The sequence below is a fragment of the Oncorhynchus gorbuscha genome, linkage group LG19 (assembly GCF_021184085.1).
Source record: "Oncorhynchus gorbuscha isolate QuinsamMale2020 ecotype Even-year linkage group LG19, OgorEven_v1.0, whole genome shotgun sequence".
NCBI lineage: Eukaryota > Metazoa > Chordata > Actinopteri > Salmoniformes > Salmonidae > Oncorhynchus > Oncorhynchus gorbuscha.
In genome coordinates this window covers 18,870,027-18,889,950 of record NC_060191.1, presented here as the reverse complement: position 1 = coordinate 18,889,950, position 19,924 = coordinate 18,870,027, and the positions used below count along the sequence as shown (strand labels likewise).

Genomic DNA, 19,924 nt, shown 5'->3' with positions numbered 1-19,924 from the left:
TGAACTATTTGGTTTATTTCTGTTTGCAATACTTTGTTCAATATATTGTTAAAACTAATGTCCGAAACTTAAACTGTGCCGGAGAGTATTTTTCTGATGTTTGCATTTAATTACAGGTATTTCATAAACCATATCTAGGACTACGAAGAGAAGATGTTTTACAATCGGAGATGCAATTGATCCATTGTAAAAACTTATTTTTAGTCAAGGCAGGTTTCCATCCAATTTGCGACAGATTTTAATGCGAAACTTCTAAAAATCTGCATAAAATAGTATACGCATTTTCCTACCAGAGATGTGTTTCCATGAAAATGATTTATTGCGGAGAAAATCCTATGTGTAATGAAGTAGTGGACATAAAAATAACGTTTATTGTCAAATGTCCATGTACCGAATGAAAAATACAAGTTCACTGGGTTTCCATTTTCAATTCTATTGATGGTTTTGTCAAACTGTTGTGTTACATAGCAAATGTGCCCACTTTTGCCAACTGCTCAACAGCTGCGTGTAGGCTACCTACGTTATGAGATTATTATGGATAACAGCCACATCGACCATTATGTCACCAGAATAAGACCCTCGATATGTTTTGGAAAGGATCATCACGTGCATCACGCGCAGCTCTTCACGTGCAGTCATCACCCTGTTAAATTCATAATTCATTTTATCTGTATCCTCAAACTGCATGGTTTCTCGAGTCGTAGTGGGACCACACAACATATCATCGCGTGACTCAAAGTTTACTTCGAAATTATTGTTAGTATGTCAATATTTGCTCATAAAGAGATCTCCACCGCAATTTCTCACATAATTGATTTTATCAACGCAAATAGAGCCCACTATTTCGAACGAACAAAGTTGTCTTTCGGCATTTATTCAATTGTACCGGCATATCCTAATTCCATCAGGCCGTTCGTGATATTTTTCATGAGGCAGTTAATTTATCCACATGACATTGTTGGATGGAAACCTAGTTATAGATATGCCTAGTATGTAAACAATTTTCAAATTGTGGGACAGAATCAACAAACATTTTGACTTCCCCTTGCCACTATTCAAGTCACGAGCTTGCTATCGTTATAGGGAGAATATTTTTCGCACACAAAACTCGCGTCCTCTATCCTCGCCTTCTCAAACCCAATTGGACAAGGAAAAAAAGAGGTCCTTCCAATGGGTTTGAAGAAGGCGAAGAGAGAGGAGACGATTGAGATTCTCCCGCTGTCTAGCACGCGCTCGGTAATGTGGATAATTTGGCAGCAGATGGGGCAAATTTTCATTCTAATTGATTAGTCCTTCTTGTCTAAAACATGTACCATTGGTTATGTAGGTAAATCTTTTTCTGCAGAAAATATCTGAAATGCAGACAAAAATATTGCGAAATACAGGCAGACACCCTATCTTATTATTGGGCTATAGTAATGACTAATGTAATTAATTGTAATGAGTAATCTATTCTTATTAAATTTACGTATGCGCAAACATCTGTTTTGTTGGGGCTCGTTTCCATGGACGTGGTTCATACTAATTAGAAACCAATAATACGGAAACTGAAAATGTGTATCAATTTCTTCATTGTAGCATTTTACTCTATGCGTTACCAGCACAATTACAACAAATATTTGGGTTAGTTTGGTGAAATACCCCTGGATGATTAAAAGATGTTGGTATAAATACACATCAACCCCCCGCTTTCACCCGAGTGGTAGCGGTAGGAGGGCACGTACGTACGTAGTCATTTACAGTCTCAGCCGCCAACCGACTCGAGGGAGGGACCATGTTGACATAAGAAAGGAGTAGAATCGTTTGTTTGGAGCGGCACAACCATGGACAAGACTGCCGTGGTAAAAGTCGGTGCCGCGGCCAGTGCCAGTGTATGTGCCCTGTTCGGAGGTGTGGTTCTCGCCCAGTACATGTTCGCCAAGAAGAAGAGAGCGGGAAAGAAAACTAAGATCATCGAGATGGTGAGTGGACTCGCGCGTGCTGTTCATGCGCATTGCGCAGTCGCGGATGTTCCTAAAGATAGCAAGGGTGGTTTAGAGGTCATTATTTGCTAGGTCGCTATCATGGTGTCACGAAAAGCTGTCAAATCGTGACATGACTAATCTGACGCTGTTTGTTAGCTAGTCCTATTGTAATAATATTTTTGTTCAAATAATGTAGGTACAGTGGTTTGTTTCCGAGTTACGCAAAGCACCTTCTGCTCTAACCTCGAGCCCCCTGTCCAAAATGACAACTATTTATTTCAATTTCAACTATTTCAATTTTAGGACATGTAGCCTACCATCTGTTAGTCAGTTCGATTCCCGAGAGTGGAAGACTCCCCTCTCGTCTCTAACAAGTAACGTTAGGCTCACTTTTTGCGAACAGTCCCATCACATGTCAGACTGTTGAATTAATTTAATTTGAACGTACTTTACTTGTTCACATTTTTTTTGTATAGAAGATAATCTAAGACAAAATATCCAGAGTAGTGTCATTAACCTGACTCAGTACGCTGGTCTGTATGTCGGTTTGTCTTTTCAATGCTGAAACAATTCGCACAGGACAATTCGCACAGGAGTTTAACCTAAGCACAGATCGAACATTGTACCACGCAATTAACTGGCAAATTCCACAAGCACTTTCAGCTATTTGCGAAGGAACGGGCTTTGATCGACAAAAGTTCGGTTACATTCTGCTATTTATATATTGTGCATCACGTTAAATGCGTCAGGAGATGGAAAGTACAAGCAACAGAACCTACAGGCGCTGCAAAAAGTTGGGTAAACTACACTTTCCTGTGGTTAAACCTATTTACACTTCCTACTGCCAAAAAAGGACCAACACCAAGGACCACCAGTAAAGTAATTTTTAAAAGATGCACTATGCAGAAATCGTTCAGCCATTTTCTGCTTACTAAAATTCTAATAGTTTGCCTAAATTCAGTTTGTGACAAAGCAAGTATAGTGTAGAGAATCGTGGTACCTTCTAAACTGCTGTGAAATCTATTTTCCATAACCAAAAATATAGTATTTGAAGCTGGTGTACAAACCTGAAAGGGAAAAAGAAGCAAAAATTAAACTCAAGAACAGAAAGCATAGAAATAGCACACAGAACATATCTACTGCTTCTTAGACTTTCTTTCAATGAGAATGACTGACAGATTTATAACACATTTCTATGTGAATTTGATCGTGTTGCCCAGAAAGTTACATATGTTACACATGCAGCTTTAAATATCATTGCATTCAACATTCTGGTTTACAGAGTCTTCTTTCAGATGTTTAGACAACCTACCATCAAACGGTACAACTGAGGATTTGTTAGAATGTTGGGCCTCAGTCACTAAATCTAACCTAGGCTATTTGGATCAGATGACAAATGTATCTCAATGAATGGCTGGGCATGGAGTGAACCTGGGTCGCTACCATGAAAGGCAAACACCCTATGCGTCTCACCAATCAGATTAACCTACTTGGTGGGTATTGTAATGTGGCCATATAGCGAGGATCGCTACACTGCCCCCCCTTAAAACAGGAAGGCACGTCCCCATGCTTTGACTTCTCGGCCCCCTCACACATCGGGGCAGCGTGTTACGATGGCCTCACGGCTGCCTTCCTGCTTCTGATACCAATGTAGCGAACTGCGGGGCAGGGAAGTGAACCAGGGTGAAAGGCAGCACACCAATAGGGTTAACCCACTTGGTGTGAATTGTAAAGTGGCTCATATAGCGAGAATTGCTACAGTATCTTTTTTGTTCATTTATTTTTAGACACAGTACAACAATAGTTTGAATTATTACATCAATCACAGGGCCAATTGTGTCAGTGAAATGTTGCAGAATCATTGTTTGATATAGTTGAAGGCCTGTCTTTCACTATCTGTCCCTCACAGGCAGCCAGACGCTTGCGTTGTCTGATACATCACTAACTGGTTTACAAGACAATATAGCATTGTTTTTTAGACGGCAGAAAGGGTGACCTCCATATACCTATATTTAAAGGATTTTACCCATGTACGCATGGCTAAATGGTTAGGAACTGTCCAGATCAAAACGATACCGAGCGTACCCATGTTCAGAATGTGCAAAATATGTACTGAATGTCACTAGAAAGACGTCCAAGGATAACTGGACCAGAATATGCATTATGCATAGCCACTGAGTATACAAACCATTAAGAACACCTGCTCTTTCCGTGACAGACTGAGTAGGTGATGTTATGATTCCTTATTGATGGCATTTTATTAAATCCACTTCAGTGTAGATTAAGGGGAGGAGACTGGTTAAATAAGGATTTTTAAGCCTTGAGACATGGATTGACCACAAGATTTAAGTTCCTTTGAACGAGGTATGGTAGTAGGTGCCAGGTGTACCGGGTTGGGTCAAACTGCAATGCTGCTGGGATTTTCATGCTAAATAGTTTCCTGTGTGTATCAAGAATGGTCCACCACCCAAAGGACATCCAGCCAATTTGACCCAACTGTGGGAAGCATTGGAGTCAATATGGGTCAGCATCCATGTGGAACACTTTTTTGACACCTTTATGGAGTCCATGCACTGACAAATTGGGGCCAAAGGGGCTGCAACTCAATATTAGGATATTGTTCCCAATGTTTAGTATACTTGGTGTATGTCAATATTCTAATCCTGACGATACCTTTTGGTATTCTGTTTCACAGAACCTAGATAGTAGGCCTAGGGGTGGGCATGACATCTGGTGTGTTGACCCATTCACACTGAACTTCTTCCAGGAATGACCTGATGTCTGCTCTATTCCCTGCTTTCTGACTGGGGCTCTAGTTAGGCAACCTTTGCTCTCTGCTTTAAAAAAAATATTTTTACAATGTCCCCAGAATGGGAAGGACATCTGCTTTTGATGGTGGCTCAACTGTTGTAAGAACACACATCCACTCCACAGTATCCAGTTGTAGCAAGTGTGCTCATGTAGCCTGATGTCCCAGCCCACAGTGGTGTCCTGTTGGTCAATGATGCGCATCTACTAAACTCAGCAAAAAAAAAAAGAAACATCCTCTCACTGTCAACTGCGTTGATTTTCAGCAACCTTAACATGTGTAAATATTTGTATGATCATAACAAGATTAAACAACTGAGACAAACTGAACAAGTTCCACCGACATGTGACTAACAGATGGAATAATGTGTCCCTGAACAAAGGGGAGGGTCAAAATCAAAAGTAACAGTCGGTAGCTGGTGTGGCCACCAGCTGCATTAAGTACTGCAGTGCGCATCCTACTCATGGACTGCACCAGATTTGCCACCAAGGAACCTGCAAGTTCCTGGACATTTCTGGGGAGGAATGGCCTTAGCCCTCACCCTCCGATCCAACAGGTCCCAGATGTGCTCAATGGGATTGAGATCCGGGCTATTCGCTGGCCATGGCAGTACACTGACATTCCTGTCTCGCAGGAAATCACGCACAGAATGAGCAGTATGGCTGGTGGCATTGTCATGCAGGAGGGTCATGTCAGGATGAGCCTACAGGAAGGATACCACATGAGGGAGGAGGATATCTTCCCTGTAACGCACAGCGTTGAGATTGCCTGCAATGACGACAAGCTCAGTCCGATGATGCTGTGACACACCGCCCCAGACCATGACGGACCCTCCACCCCTAAATTGATCTGTCTCCAGAGTACAGGCCTCGGTGTAACGTCCATTCCTTCAACGATAAATGTGAATCGGACGATCACCCCTGGAGTAACAAAACCACGACTCGTCAGTGAAGAGCACTTTTTCGCCAGTCTGGTCCGGCGACGGTGGGTTTGTGCTAAAGGTCGATTTTAATTGGGGCCGATTTGAAGTTTTCGTAATCGGCGTTTTTAGACACAGATTGTGGCCTATTACATTGCACTCAGACTGCGTGGCAGACTGACTACCTGTTATGCGAGTGCAGCAAGAAGCCAAGGTAAGTTGCTATCTAGCATAAAACATATATTGTAAAAAACAATCAATCTTAACATAATCACTAGTTAACTACACATGGTTGATGATATTACGAGTTTACTTAATTAGCTTGTCCTAGTTAATCAATGCAGTGCCTGTTAATTTATCATTGAATCACAGCCTACTTCGCCAAATGGGTGATGATTTAACAAGCACATTTGTGAAAAAATTACTGTTGCACCAATAAACCTAACCATAAACATCAATGCCTTTCGTTAAAATCAAATCAAAGTTTATTTGTCACGTGCGCTGAATACAACAGGTGTAGGCTGACTTACAGGCTCCAACCTATAGTGCAAAGAAGTTATTAGGTGAACAATGGTTAGATAAAGAAATAAAACGACAGTAAAAAGACAGGCTATAAAAGTAGTGAGGCTACATAGACACCGGTTAGTCAGGCTGAGGTAGTATGTAGATATGGTTAAAGTGACTATGCATATATGATGACCAGAGAGTAGCAGTAGTGTAAAAGAGGGGTTGGTGGGACTCAATGCAGATAGCCCGGGTAGCCAATTAAGGTAGTATGTACATTAATGTATAGTTAGTGACTGCATATGATAAACAGAGTAGCAGCAGTGTAAAAAGAGGGTTTGGGGAGGCACACAATACAAATAGTCCGGGTAGCCATTTGATTACCTGTTCAGGAGTCTTATGACTATTTTTAAACCTGCATATTTAGTTAATATTGCCTGCTAACATGAATTCATTTTGTCACTTGTCTTGTGTTCCGTGCAAGCAGAGTCAGGGTATATGCAGCAGTTTGTGCCGCCTGGCTCGTTGCGAACTGTAATTAATTTGCCGGAATTGTACATAATTATGACATAACATTGAAGGTTGTGCAATGTAACAGCAATATTTAGACTTAGGGATGCCACCCGTTAGATAAAATATAGAACGGTTCTGTATTTCACTGAAAGAATAAACGTTTTGTTTTCGAAATGATAGTTTCTGGATTTTACCATATTAATGACCTATTTTTGTGTGTTATTATGTTAGTCTATGATTTGATAGAGCATGCTGACTGAGCGGTGGTAGGCAACAGCAGGCTCATAAGCAATCATTCAAACAGCACTTTCATGTATTTGCCAGCAGCTCTTCGCTGTGCTTCAAGCATTGAACTTTGACTACAAGCCTATCAACTCCCGAGATTAAGATGGTGTAACCAATGTGAAATGGCTAGTTAGTTAGCGGGGTGCGCGCTGATAGTGTTTCAATCGGTGACGTCACTCGATCTAAGACCTTGAAGTAGTTGTTTCCGTTGCTCTGCAAGGGCTGCGGCTTTTGTGGCGCGATGGTTAACTATGCTTCGAGGGTGGCTGTTGTCGATGTGTTCCTGGTTCGAGCCCAGGTAGGGGCGAGGAGAGGGACTGAAGCTATACTGTTACACTGGCAATACTATAGTGCCTATAAGAACATCCAATAGTCAAAGGTATATGAAATACAAGTGGTATATAGAAATAGTCCAATAATAAATGCAACCTAAAACTTCTTACCTGGGAATATTGAAGACTCATGTTAAAAGGAACCACCAGCTTTCATATGTTCTGAGCAAGGAACTTAAACGTTAGCTTTTTTTACATGGCACATATTGCACTTTTACTTCTCCAACACTTTGTTTTTGCGTTATTTAAACCAAATTGAACATGTTTCATTATTTGAGGCTAAATTCATTTCATTGATGTTAATATAATACTTCTCTGGGATATGTGGGACGGTAGCGTCCCACCTCGCTAACAGCCAGTGAGATTGCAGTGAGCCAAATTCAAAACAATAGAAATCCCATAATTAAAATTCCTCAAACATACAAGTATTATACACCATTTTAAAGATAAACCTCTTGTAAATCCAGCCACAGTGTCCGATTTCAAATGGGCTTTATTGCGAAAGCACACCAAACGATTTGTTAGTTCAGCACCGAGTCACAGAAAACCATACAGCCATTTTCCAGCCAAGGAGAGGGCTCACAAGTCAGATAGCGATTTTAAATTAATCACTAACCTTTGCTCTTCATCAGATGGCACTCACAGGACTTCATGTTACACAATAAATGTGTGTTTTGTTCGATAAAGTTAATATTTATGTTCAGGAATGCATTGTCTCAAACAAACATCCAGTGAAAGTGCAGAGAGCCACATCAAATTACAGAAATACTCATAATAAACATTGATAAAAGATACAAGTGTTATGCATGGAGTTGTAGATAAACTTCTCCTCAAGCAACCGATGTGTCAGATTTCAAAATGGCTTTACGGTGAAAGCACACCTTGAGATTATGTTAGGTCAGCACCTAGCCACAGAAACATCCAGCCATTTTCCAAAGAAGGAGAGGTCAGAAATAGCATTATAAATATTCACATACCTTTGATCTTGATCGGAATGCACTCCCAGGAATCCCAGTTTCACAATAAATGTTTGTTTTGTTTGGTGAAGTCCATTTATGTCCAAACACCTCCTTTTTGTTTGTGCTTTTAGCCCCGTAATTCATAATGCGCAATCACTTGTTCAGACAATGTCAAAAGTTCTATTACAGTTCGTAGAAACATGTCAAACAATGTATAGAATCAATCTTTAGGATGTTTCTATCCTCTGGGATATGTGGGACGCTAGCGTCCCACCTGGCCAAAAGCCAGAGAAAATGCAGAGTGCCAAATTCAAATAAATTACTATAAAATCAAACTTTCGTGAAATCACACATGTAAGATACCAAATTAAAGCTACACGTGTTGTGAATCCAGCCAATGTGTCAGATTTCAAAAAGGCTTTTCGGCAAAAGCAAACGATGCTATTTGAGGATAGCACCTCCGTAAACAAAGAGAAAGCATATTTCAACCCTGCAGGAGTGACACACGACGCAGAAATAAAAATATAAATCATGCCTTTTACGAGCTTCTTCTGTTGGCACTCCAATATGTCCCATAAACATCAGATGGTCCTTTTGTTCGATTTAATTCCGTCTATATATCCAAAATGTCCATTTATTTGGCCCGTTTGATCCAGAAAAACACCGGTTCCAACTTGCGCAACGTGACTAAAAATATTTCATAAGTTACCTGTAAACTTTGCCAAAACATTTCAAACTACTTTTGTAAAACAACTTTAGGTATTTTTTTTATGTAAATAATTGATAAAATTCCAGACTGGATGATCTGTGTTCAATACAGGAAGAAAACAAACTGACGCTACCTTTCTGGTCACGTGCCTCTAACAAACAGTATACTTGAAGTCACCCTCGTTTTGAACAGGGCTATTTCATTACACAAAGGAAAAACCTCAACCAATTTCTAAAGACTGGTGACATCCAGTGGAAGTAGGAACTGCAAGAAGTTCCCTTAGAAATCTGGATTCCCAATGAAAACTCATTGAAAAGAGTGACTTAAAAAAAAAAATCTGAATGGTTTTTCCTCTGTTTCGCCTGTTACATAAGTTCTGTTATACTCAGACATGATTCAAACAGTTTTAGAAATATCCAAATATAATATATATCCAAATATACATATCTTCTGGGGATTAGTAGCAGGCAGTTGAATTTGGGCATGCATTTCATCCAGATGTGAAAATACTACCCCCTGTCACCAATAAGTTAACATAAATCTTCAATAATGTTCCAACCGGAGAATTGCAATGAAACGCAGCTACCTCTCACGGGTGCGCGCGTGATCAGCTCATGGCACTCTGCCAGACCTCTGGCTCAAACAGCTCCTCATGCCTTCTTGCAGCATGCCTAAGGCATGTTCACGCAGATGAGCAGGGACCCTGGGCATCTTTCTTTGTTGTTTTTCAGAGTCAGTAGAAAGGCCTCTAGTGTAACTGTGACCTTAATTACCTACCGTCTGTAAGCTGTTAGTGTCTTAACTGTTAGTGTCTTGACTGTTCCACAGGTGAATGTTCACTAATTGTTTATGGTTCATTGAACAAGCATGGCAAACGGTGTTTAAACCCTTTACAATGGATATCTGTGAAGTTATTTGGATTCTCATAAATTATCTTTGAAAGACCGGGTTCTGAAAGTTTATATTATTATTATTATATTATTATGTTACATGTTTGGGATTGGTTTACATGGTTGGGTTTTGAATTGAAATGGTCTCATGTATTGAACCTCATTGGCCACTAGATGGCAGGCAAGAACATTTTTAATTCTTCATGCTTGCTCTCAAGCTAAAAAACACATTCACTCCACTTTCTCCATTGAGATTGTTTGCCAGTCTTACTCAGAGCTGAACTTGTTTACTTAAAAAATTTAAATGACAAATAATTAAAGAGCAGCAGTAAAATAACAATGTTGAAGCTATATACAGGGGGTACCGGGTAATTGAGGTAATATGTACATGTAGGTAGAGGTATTAAAGTGACTATGCATAGATAATAAACAGAGTAGCAGCAGCGTGGGGGCGAATGCAAATAGTATTTTCATGATCTTACGACAACTCTTTCACTATTACTTTCAAAGTCTTACTTTGACTCCAGTATAGAACCAGTGTCTTTACATGACGGTTCGGCCTATACAGTGTGAAAGCTGTTTTGGTCTGTTTGTGTTGTGTATATGTCTGTCAAGGGTTATTTTGACTCGTTTTGTACACTAGAAGGCACTATGTTGGGGATGTGTGTGGTTAGCTAGCTAGCACAGGTGACCAGGAAGGGCTTAGCACAGGTGACCAGGAAGGGCTTAGCACAGGTGACCAGGAAGGGCTTAGCACAGGTGACCAGGAAGGGCTTAGCACAGGTGACCAGGAAGGGCTTAGCACAGGTGACCAGGAAGGGCTTAGCACAGGTGACCAGGAAGGGCTTAGCACAGGTGACCAGGAAGGGCTTAGCACAGGTGACCAGGAAGGGCTTAGCACAGGTGACCAGGAAGGGCTTAGCACAGGTGACCAGGAAGGGCTTAGCACAGGTGACCAGGAAGGGCTTAGCACAGGTGACCAGGAAGGGCTTAGCACAGGTGACCAGGAAGGGCTTAGCACAGGTGACCAGGAAGGGCTTAGCACAGGTGACCAGGAAGGGCTTAGCACAGGTGAGAGTAGAGCACGTAGTTGTTACCATATCACAGATACAGCCTATAGGATGGATCTCTCTTTACCTTTTCTATAGGAATATGCAGTAAATGGAAACTTCACCCAAAAAGAGTAACATTTGGAAAGCTGATGTTTGTGGACGTGTTATGGACTGCTCTCTCCTGTGCCAGTGGCTTTTCATAGGGAATCGCCACTACTATGTGTCGCTCAACAAAGTCTAAGTCTTAAATAGTCCAAGGAAGGGTGACTGACATAAGAGTACAGGTGTATATTGCTGGGTTAGTGACCTTGTTTGGCTGAGGTCACAAAATGTTCTCTCTGGCTTCTCCTGTGACATGGCATGCTTATCCAGGGGCAACAGAGTTACAACCTTCCTCCTTTGTCGAGAGGGAGTTTATCTACGACAGAGCAGACTGTACCTGTGGTGATATTGTTAGTTGAAGAGCTCTTACAGCAGACACTGTCCACTTTACTGTCTACTTATTGATATTTATGAGGTGTGGAGTATAGGGCCAAGGGGATCTGTCTGTTTCTCTCAAGGGGTAAGACCTCTAATAGGACCATTTCTACTCCACCCCAGAGCCAATTCTATTTTAGGTTTTTCAGTGGGCACGACAAGTTAAGAGAAATGCATGTTATTAAGCTATCATGAAATGTTCTCTTGCAATGTGGATGATACTTTGCCAAACTAAATGGGGCCCAACTACAGCCCTACTTTAATCACAGAGCAGCACACGCAGCTTATCAGAATGCTGTTCTAGGGAAATGAGTGTCCAAGCCTGCCTGGCAAAGTCACCATTTTGGCTCAGTCAACTGTTGTGAGCAGCATGCCGTCACAGTCCGTATTAATGTATTTTTGTCTCTTCTGCCTTTGTTCCCCATAGTAGGTGTTTTTATTTACATTTGCTGCAGAAATGTTTAGTAGATTATCTTACATTGACTGATTCACCCAATAGAACCTCTCTTCCCTATATCTGTGTCAGCATAATGCTGTCACAAATGCACAGGTAAATGGAAATGCCTCAAAGCACATCTTCCACTCTGTTGTTGCCCAATGGCTGGTGGTAGACTGAATGCAGACTACTACAAATTAACTCCAGCCCTGTGTCCTCTGTAACCTTTGACTTTAGTGAACAAGGCTGGAGGTGAGGATGAGACATGCCCCACTGTAGAAAGGAATGTTGAGCCAGCACTTTCACGGATGTGAAAGTTACAAACTGACAATAGGTTTTAAATGCTGTCTCTCCCCCCCCCAAATAAAAATATTCAGGTGAGGCAGAATTGCCAACACCTGATGTTTGACAGTTTTCCAAGGATTGTTGAAAAGGTAGGCCTAGCCTATTTGAGGGATTTGTATTTATTTTTAGATTGGGTGGGATGTGCTTTTGTATATCCTTGTAGTTTTAAATGTCTTCTAAAAAAGACGGCATTAGTGTATCAGGTTTTAACCTACTGCCCCAAGGCTTGGGTGAGGTTGGATTTCTCACCTACATATGATGCCAGTGTTAGAAACCCAACAGTCACCATGGTAAAAATGCAGACCTGAATATGATTGGCCAGCCCTTACGTTGTATAGTTATTTGCCCAATGTTTTTTGGATAGGTGTGTGTAGTATTATTTTGGGGAGATGTGTTTAGAATGCTCTGCCTGAGTTGGGCCTATTGAAAGGTGGTATGTGACCCTGCAGCTGAGGTAGGGTTTCACATGTCCTAGCATTCTGTGCTAGGCATAAGTAATGACTGTCCTAACACTGATGAGCTCTAAGATATTGCTATGCTCACGTGCTTTTCGGAAGTGACATTTCCGACTTGCTAATTTGTTTTAGTTATACACGTGCCTCGGTCAACAAATCAGCAAGTTAGAAATGTCAGCGTTCCGACTAGCATGTGAACACGGCATAGAACCAGAGAGAGCAGAGCAGAGTGGATGAACCATGACCCTTAGACCCTGGGTATTCCATAACCATGCACACACACATGATGTTTGGGGCAAAGTAGGGGTCTTACTGTGTGTGTGCTCTGCGTTGGAGAAATGCACCTCAGTTTTTCATCCCTGGCCTGGCAATAATCCAGACAACCTCTTAAAAGCTGAGGGGTCAGGGGTCAAAGGTAAACTACTGCCATGGGGCTATTCCATGTTACACCATCTATTTATGTTTTTTAAGGTGTTAATTTAATCTTTGTCATGTGTTTATGACACATTGAAGCTGTGTGTGAGTTGTTCATTTGCGTGTCAGTGCGCTTGCCATGCCTTTTACAAAGGGGAGGGAATATCTGATCTAATCTATTTTGGGTGACGCCCCCTCTTGCGTTGCCTATATAAGCCCTCTGCTGACAGAACCTTTTCTTCACTTGTTTTGCGCAAGACCAGAGGAAAAGGTAAGTGTGTGTGCTGTTGGTCAGAACCCTGCTGTTAGCACCATTGCTTTAGAGGGCAGAAAATGACTAGGCTGCAAATGGTGTGTATTTAACATTTATGGGTTGGAGAAAGGATGTACTGAATGCATGGAAGATGGGAATTCATGGATAATTATTACATTTAAGTCATTTAGCAGACGCTCTTATCCAGAGTGACTTACAAATTGGTGCATTCACCTTATGACATCCAGTGAAACAGCCACTTTACAATAGTGCATCTAAATATTTTAAGGGGGGGTGAGAAGGATTACTTTTAACTATCCTAAGTATTCCTTAAAGAGGTGGGGTTTCAGGTGTCTCCGGAAGGTGGTGATTGACTCCGCTGTCCTGGCGTCGTGAGGGAGTTTGTTCCACCATTGGGGAGCCAGAGCAGCGAACAGTTTTGACTGGGCTGAGCGGGAACTGTACTTCCTCAGTGGTAGGGAGGCGAGCAGGCCAGAGGTGGATGAACGCAGTGCCCTTATGTAGTCTATACTGTACATTATTAGAGCAGGGTGTATTAGTTGTAAATAGGTATGACTGGTATTCTGTGCTCTTGAGTGTGGATTCTGCTAACTAAGTTTATCTAATATTCAAGAATGAGTTACAAAGGTGTCGTCTGTTTTATGACCAATGTATCTGGAACGGTGTATTTATTAGAAGACTGCGACACGTGACATTGTGTAAACAACTCCAATGTACCAAAGGAGAGGGTGTTCTCATCCATGGATCAGGGATGTACATCTCTCAGGGAAGACTTAAAGGAGCCCTGAGCCCCAGTGTGTTACATTAAGTGGAGTGAGAGGGTTGTAAGGAGGGGTGAGAAGGGATTCCCAACTTCATCCCAGTCATAACCCTGGACACGTCCACTGATACCACAGAACAGTCTTGGTACGTTGTTGCATACCTCTTTGATGGGTGTGTGTGTGCATAAAGTTTGTAAGTCGCTCTGGATAAGAGCGTCTGCTAAATGACTTAAATGTAATGTAATGTAATGTTTGTTCATGGGGTGTCGGCTATTTCCATAGTCAAACACTCTGGTGACGGAATACCCAGGTATCTAGTTTGCACTAGAGGTCGACCGATTATGATTTTTCAACACCGATACCAGTTTATTGGAGGACCAAAAAAATCAGATGGCGAAGTAGGCTGGGATTCAATGATAAATTAACAGGCACCGCATTGATTATATGCAATGCAGGACAAGCTAGATAAAATAATATCAACCATATGTAGTTAACTAGCGATTTATGTGAAGATTGATTTTAATTTTTTAAATTTTTATATATAAGATGCGTTTAATGCTAGCTAGCAACTTACCTTGGCTCCTTGCTGCACTCTCATAACAGGTGGTCAGCTTGCCAAGCAGTTTTCTCGTGGAATGCAATGTAATCAGCGTCCAAAAATGCTGATTACCGATAGTTATGACAACTTGAAATCGGCCACGCCGATTAATCAGTCGACCTCTAGTTTACACCCCCTATCTTCCCCAGCTCCACCCCATCAGTCAAGGTTGGCTTTTGTTAGCCAACCTTAAAAATGCACTCAAGGGGAGAAAAGTGTGTGTGCTCGTACCAGCTGGAGGTTGTATTCATGGTTTGTTGCATTCCTGCCCTGACATGTCAACAGGGCTTCAACTGAGCTATAGATCTGTCTCTCTCTCATTTCTTCACCTGAACCTAGTTCATTGCCTGATTGTTAGACCACCAAGTCAAGTAGCTAAGATCAATAGAAAATATTGGTGTCTGCAGCCCTGGAAGTTGTTTGTGGTTCAGGTCTCCTCCCTCCTGGCCTGGGGCTTGTTTGTGGTTCAGGTCTCCTCCCTCCTGGCCTGGGGCTTGTTTGTGGTTCAGGTCTCCTCCCTCCTGGCCTGGGGCTTGTTTGTGGTTCAGGTCTCCTCCCTCCTGGCCTGGGGCTTGTTTGTGGTTCAGGTCTCCTCCCTCCTGGCCTGGGGCTTGTTTGTGGTTCAGGTCTCCTCCCTCCTGGCCTGGGGCTTGTTTGTGGTTCAGGTCTCCTCCCTCCTGGCCTGGGGCTTGTTTGTGGTTCAGGTCTCCTCCCTCCTGGCCTGGGGCTTGTTTGTGGTTCAGGTCTCCTCCCTCCTGGCCTGGGGCTTGTTTGTGGTTCAGGTCTCCTCCCTCCTGGCCTGGGGCTTGTTTGTGGTTCAGGTCTCCTCCCTCCTGGCCTGGGGCTTGTTTGTGGTTCAGGTCTCCTCCCTCCTGGCCTGGGGCTTGTTTGGATGGTGATCAGTTATGTATGGAAGGAGCCATAACATCTGCTGTTTCACTGCTCTGGGCCTTGGGAAATGGGGGGGCTGGGGCACGAGGAGAGAGGGGTGTTGTGATATCCAGTTAGTCTACTCCTGACTCCTCTTACCTTTGCTCAAAAAATGGCGGTGATCTTTTAAACTCGACCCGTGCCCCTCCAAATACTAACCATATGCCCAACTCAAGTTAACCTCAACACTTTATTTTTTATTATAGAGTCCTAGGGAGGGGTGTTCTTTTCAATGATTGAGTTGATGTGATATTATCGATTCAGTGATGGGCGTGACATGCTACTTGTAGAAGTATATTAGAAGCATACTTAACGATCTCTTTCTGTGTCCTTCACCCGCTCCATCTCTCAGATGCCAGAGTTTGAGAAGAACACGGTCCACATGAGGGATCCAGAGCGGGTGGAGCAGATCATCTGTGGCATGATCAAGGGTGGCGCCTCCAAACTACAGGTACAGTAGGAGGGGAAGGGTGTGCGAAGAGAAATGGGCCGTTCGTATTGGCTGAACAGTGACACCCTGTGGTGACAGTATGATGACCAGAGTGATCACTGACTCCCCTCCATGGCTCTCCTGGTTTGTTTTCAGGTCATCACTGACTTTGACATGACGTTAAGCCGGTTCGCAGTCAACGGCAAACGCTGCCCCACGTGTCATAGTAAGTACAACATAAAACCAGCTCAACATTCACTGGGATTCTAAATAAGTTACCTGCCTATGATTGTCTCTGGCCTATCCATCTGACCAAAGTCCTCCTTTCCACATAGATATCATTGACAACTGCAAGCTTGTCACCGAAGATTGTAGGACGAAGGTTTGTTTGATGTTACTATTGCGTAATAGTATTTGTAGGCGTCACAAAAGCATAAATATACTAGCATATGTGTTAACGCTAATTGATTTTCTGTCTGTCTTTTAGTTACTGGAGCTTAAAAACACATATTACCCCATAGAGATCGACTCCCATCTAACGATGGAGGAGAAGTATCCATTTATGGTAGAATGGTGAGTAGACGCACGCACGCTCACACGCGCTTGCACAATTGCTCTCACTAAGGCACACTCTGTGTGTGTTGACAGGTATTTTAAGTCCCACACATTACTGGTGGAGCAGAGGCTACAGAAGGACAAACTCTCAGAGGTGGTGAGAGACTCAGACGCCTGCCTGAGGTAAGAACTGATAGAAAATGTTGAAATAATTTAAACTACAGAAAGCAGCTCAGGACACAAGTTGAACCAGAGTGACCGTTAATTGCTGCTTCATGAACACAAGCTCTACGAAATATTATTTATTTCTGCCTGTGAATAATTTTTGTTCATAGAAGCCGTATGCCAGTCCCAGAGGGCTATGAATGGTTTTAATACTTACATGTCTGTCCCACAGAGGGCTATGGGTGGTTTTTAATGCTTACATGGCTGTCCCACAGGGCTATGGGTGGTTTTAATGCTTACATGTCAGTCCCACAGAGGGCTATGGGTGGTTTTAATGCTTACATGTCTGTCCCACAGAGGGCTATGGGTGGTTTTAATGCTTACATGTCAGTACCACAGAGGGCTATGGGTGGTTTTAATGCTTAAATGTCTGTCCCACAGGTGGTTCTAATGCTTACATGTCAGTCCCAGAGGGAGGGCTATGGGTTAGTTTTAATGCTTACATGTCAGTCCCAGAGGGAGGGCTATGGGTTAGTTTTAATGCTTACATGTCAGTACCACAGAGGGCTATGGGTGGTTTTAATTCTTACGTGTCTGTCCCACAGGTGGTTCTAATGCTTACATGTCAGTCCCAGAGGGAGGGCTATGGGTTAGTTTTAATGCTTACATGTCAGTACCACAGGGCTATGGGTGGTTTTAATGCTTACGTGTCTGTCCCACAGAGGGCTATGGGTTAGTTTTAATGCTTACATGTCAGTCCCACAGAGGGCTATGGGTGGTTTTAATTCTTACATGTCTGTCCCACAGGGCTATGGGTGGTTTTAATGCTTACGTGTCTGTCCCACAGAGGGCTATGGGTGGTTTTAATTCTTACGTGTCTGTCCCACGGAGGGCTATGGGTGGTTTTAATGGGTTCTTACATGTCTGTCCCACAGGGCTATGGGTGGTTTTAATTCTTACATATCTGTCCCACAGGTGGTTTTAATGCTTACATGACTGTTCCACAGGGAGGGCTATGGGTGGTTTTAATGCTTACGCGTCTGTCCCACAGGGAGGGCTATGGGTGGTTTTAATGCTTACGTGTCTGTCCCACAGGGAGGGTTATGAGCCGTTCTTTGACCGTCTCCAGGAGCACAACGTGCCCGTGTTCATCTTCTCAGCGGGTCTGGGAGACGTCCTGGAGGAGATCATCCACCAGGCGGGGGTCTACCACCCCAACGTCAAGGTGGTGTCCAACTTCATGGACTTCGACGAGAATGTAAGCCCCCCCCCCTGTCCCTAGAGGAGAGCTTGGTACATGCTGAGGATAGGCCTGCGTTTCTGAGTGTTGATAAAGCTGATAATAAAGCTATGGTTCTACCTGGGTGTATGCATTGCATTCGCATCAGTCGGCTCCGTTCCATTTAAACTCAAGTATTTTTCTTCTCTCAGGGTGAGCTGAGGGGCTTCAAGGGAGAGCTGATCCATGTGTTCAACAAGCACGACGGCGCCCTGCGCAACACCGAGTACTTCAAACAGGTGAAGGACAACTGCAACATCGTGCTGCTGGGAGACTCATTAGGCGACCTCAACATGGCTGATGGCGTGCCCAATGTGGAGAACATCCTCAAGATCGGCTTCCTCAACGACAAGGTGCCCCCGCAACCCATCCTTATGACTCCCCCCAATCGCCAGTCAGCAACTCTATCTGCTCCCATCACCAGCTAAATTGCTGGATGTTACTAGTCTGAAGATGTGACTGATATGAAAGTATGAGGTTATGTGCTGTGTGTGTCAATCTGCATCGTAACTCTTCTCTCTTCCCTGGCAGGTGGAGGATCGTTTGGAGAAATATCTGGACTCTTATGACATCGTCCTGGTAAAGGACGAGACTTTAGATGTGCCCAATTCCATCCTTCAGAAGATTATATAACCCCCCCACACACACTTCCCCAAACCCATGGGAAATGAACCAACCTCTGGACTCTCAAGACAGATGTTACTGGCCCCTCCGCCACTGACTCACAGCCTCTCGACATACACTAGCTTTATATTCTCCTCTCAATGAACTATTTTAAAGTACACAGCCTCAGTCTTTGTCTGTCTGCAACCTTGTCGACATCCTCCACTCCATAACAATAATTTGCACGTTATTGTTATTCATTATATTTTTTTATATTGTAATGCTTGTATCAGTTTGCAAATCATAAACCGAGCATCCACACAAGAACACAGCAACGTCTTTTGAAACGGTCCTAGCATGCATTTCACCACAATCACCTCATTGCATTCTGCAACATTTTGGCTACAGGAATCAATGTAGGTCTGAAAAATAACTTGAACCTGTCTATGGGTGAACAATACTCAGACATTGGTATGAATATTATCAGCGGTTTTATGGATGTAGTAATGGATTCTGTCTTGCAGAAGAAAAGCCATGTATATACCTCATCAGTGTTCACATGGGGACTTTGCTACCACAGCCACACTGCAAAGTAGCACATTATTTTATAGGAGTACTAACACTGCACATTTTCTGTGCCATTTAAATAGACTGCATGGTTGTTATAGATACCCTATGGTGCTTATATCAATAAATTAAACAATTGTCAATGAGATAATAGTAGTAACTAGTGGTGCTAAAGTTTTTTATGGGTTACTACTGTTAGTGTAACTGACTTTACAAGCAATATAGTGTAAAATAAGGTGCTACCAAACGTCATTATACAGAGGAAAAGTAGCCTAATCAATAGGCAGTAAATTACAAGAGAACACCACTGGGTAAAGCACCGTTGTCTGTGGATCAGCGACGTTCAATAAGACTGTTGTTTAACTTGGCCTTTTATCCACACCCATTGACCTTTTATCCACACCCATTGACCTATTTTTAATTTTGTTCAAATTTGAACTCTACCTCAAGCTTGGAAATCCCCCCCCTTTAAATTTCTCAGTTTTGTCTTGCACATGTTCAATGTTTATTTTAAATCTTAGCATTTTAAATGTGCTGCTACTCCTGCACGTTGCCTTTTCTTAACTTTGAATTTGACAGAGGGGGAGAGAAACTTGTCAATAAAACTTGTCAAATAACATGTTTTTTTTTTTGTTCAACTGTACAATCAAGGTTGTGTGGGGATTGTGGTTGAAACCAAGCTGTAATGCCAAAATAGAC

The 19,924-nt window shown here is 42.6% G+C and overlaps 1 protein-coding gene across 2 annotated transcripts; it reads left to right on the top strand.

Moving 5' to 3' along the window:
- The first annotated feature begins 1,687 nt into the window (after nt 1-1,687).
- On the top strand, nt 1,688-19,842 carry LOC124005916 (cytosolic 5'-nucleotidase 3-like). 2 transcript variants are annotated; one of them, XM_046315556.1, is made up of 9 exons: nt 1,688-1,961; nt 15,979-16,077; nt 16,213-16,282; nt 16,392-16,438; nt 16,544-16,629; nt 16,705-16,794; nt 17,872-18,034; nt 18,208-18,408; nt 18,587-19,842. In XM_046315556.1, the coding sequence occupies exons 1-9, from the start codon at nt 1,824-1,826 to the stop codon at nt 18,686-18,688; spliced, it is 996 nt and encodes a 331-aa protein (XP_046171512.1). In that variant the 5' UTR covers nt 1,688-1,823; the 3' UTR covers nt 18,689-19,842. The 2 variants fall into 2 exon arrangements, with proteins under 2 accessions (XP_046171512.1, XP_046171513.1); XM_046315557.1 differs by lacking the exon at nt 1,688-1,961 and adding an exon at nt 13,295-13,334.
- The last annotated feature ends 82 nt before the right edge of the window (nt 19,843-19,924 follow it).

Excerpts from the sequence above, each read along its gene's own strand:
- LOC124005916 (XM_046315556.1), top strand. The coding sequence starts at position 1,824 with ATGGACAAGACTGCCGTGGTAAAAGTCGGTGCCGCGGCCAGTGCCAGT. Across the intron at positions 16,283-16,391 it reads ACGCTGCCCCACGTGTCATA|ATATCATTGACAACTGCAAG; the intron begins GTAAGTACAACA and ends CTTTCCACATAG. Across the intron at positions 16,795-17,871 it reads GACTCAGACGCCTGCCTGAG|GGAGGGTTATGAGCCGTTCT; the intron begins GTAAGAACTGAT and ends TCTGTCCCACAG.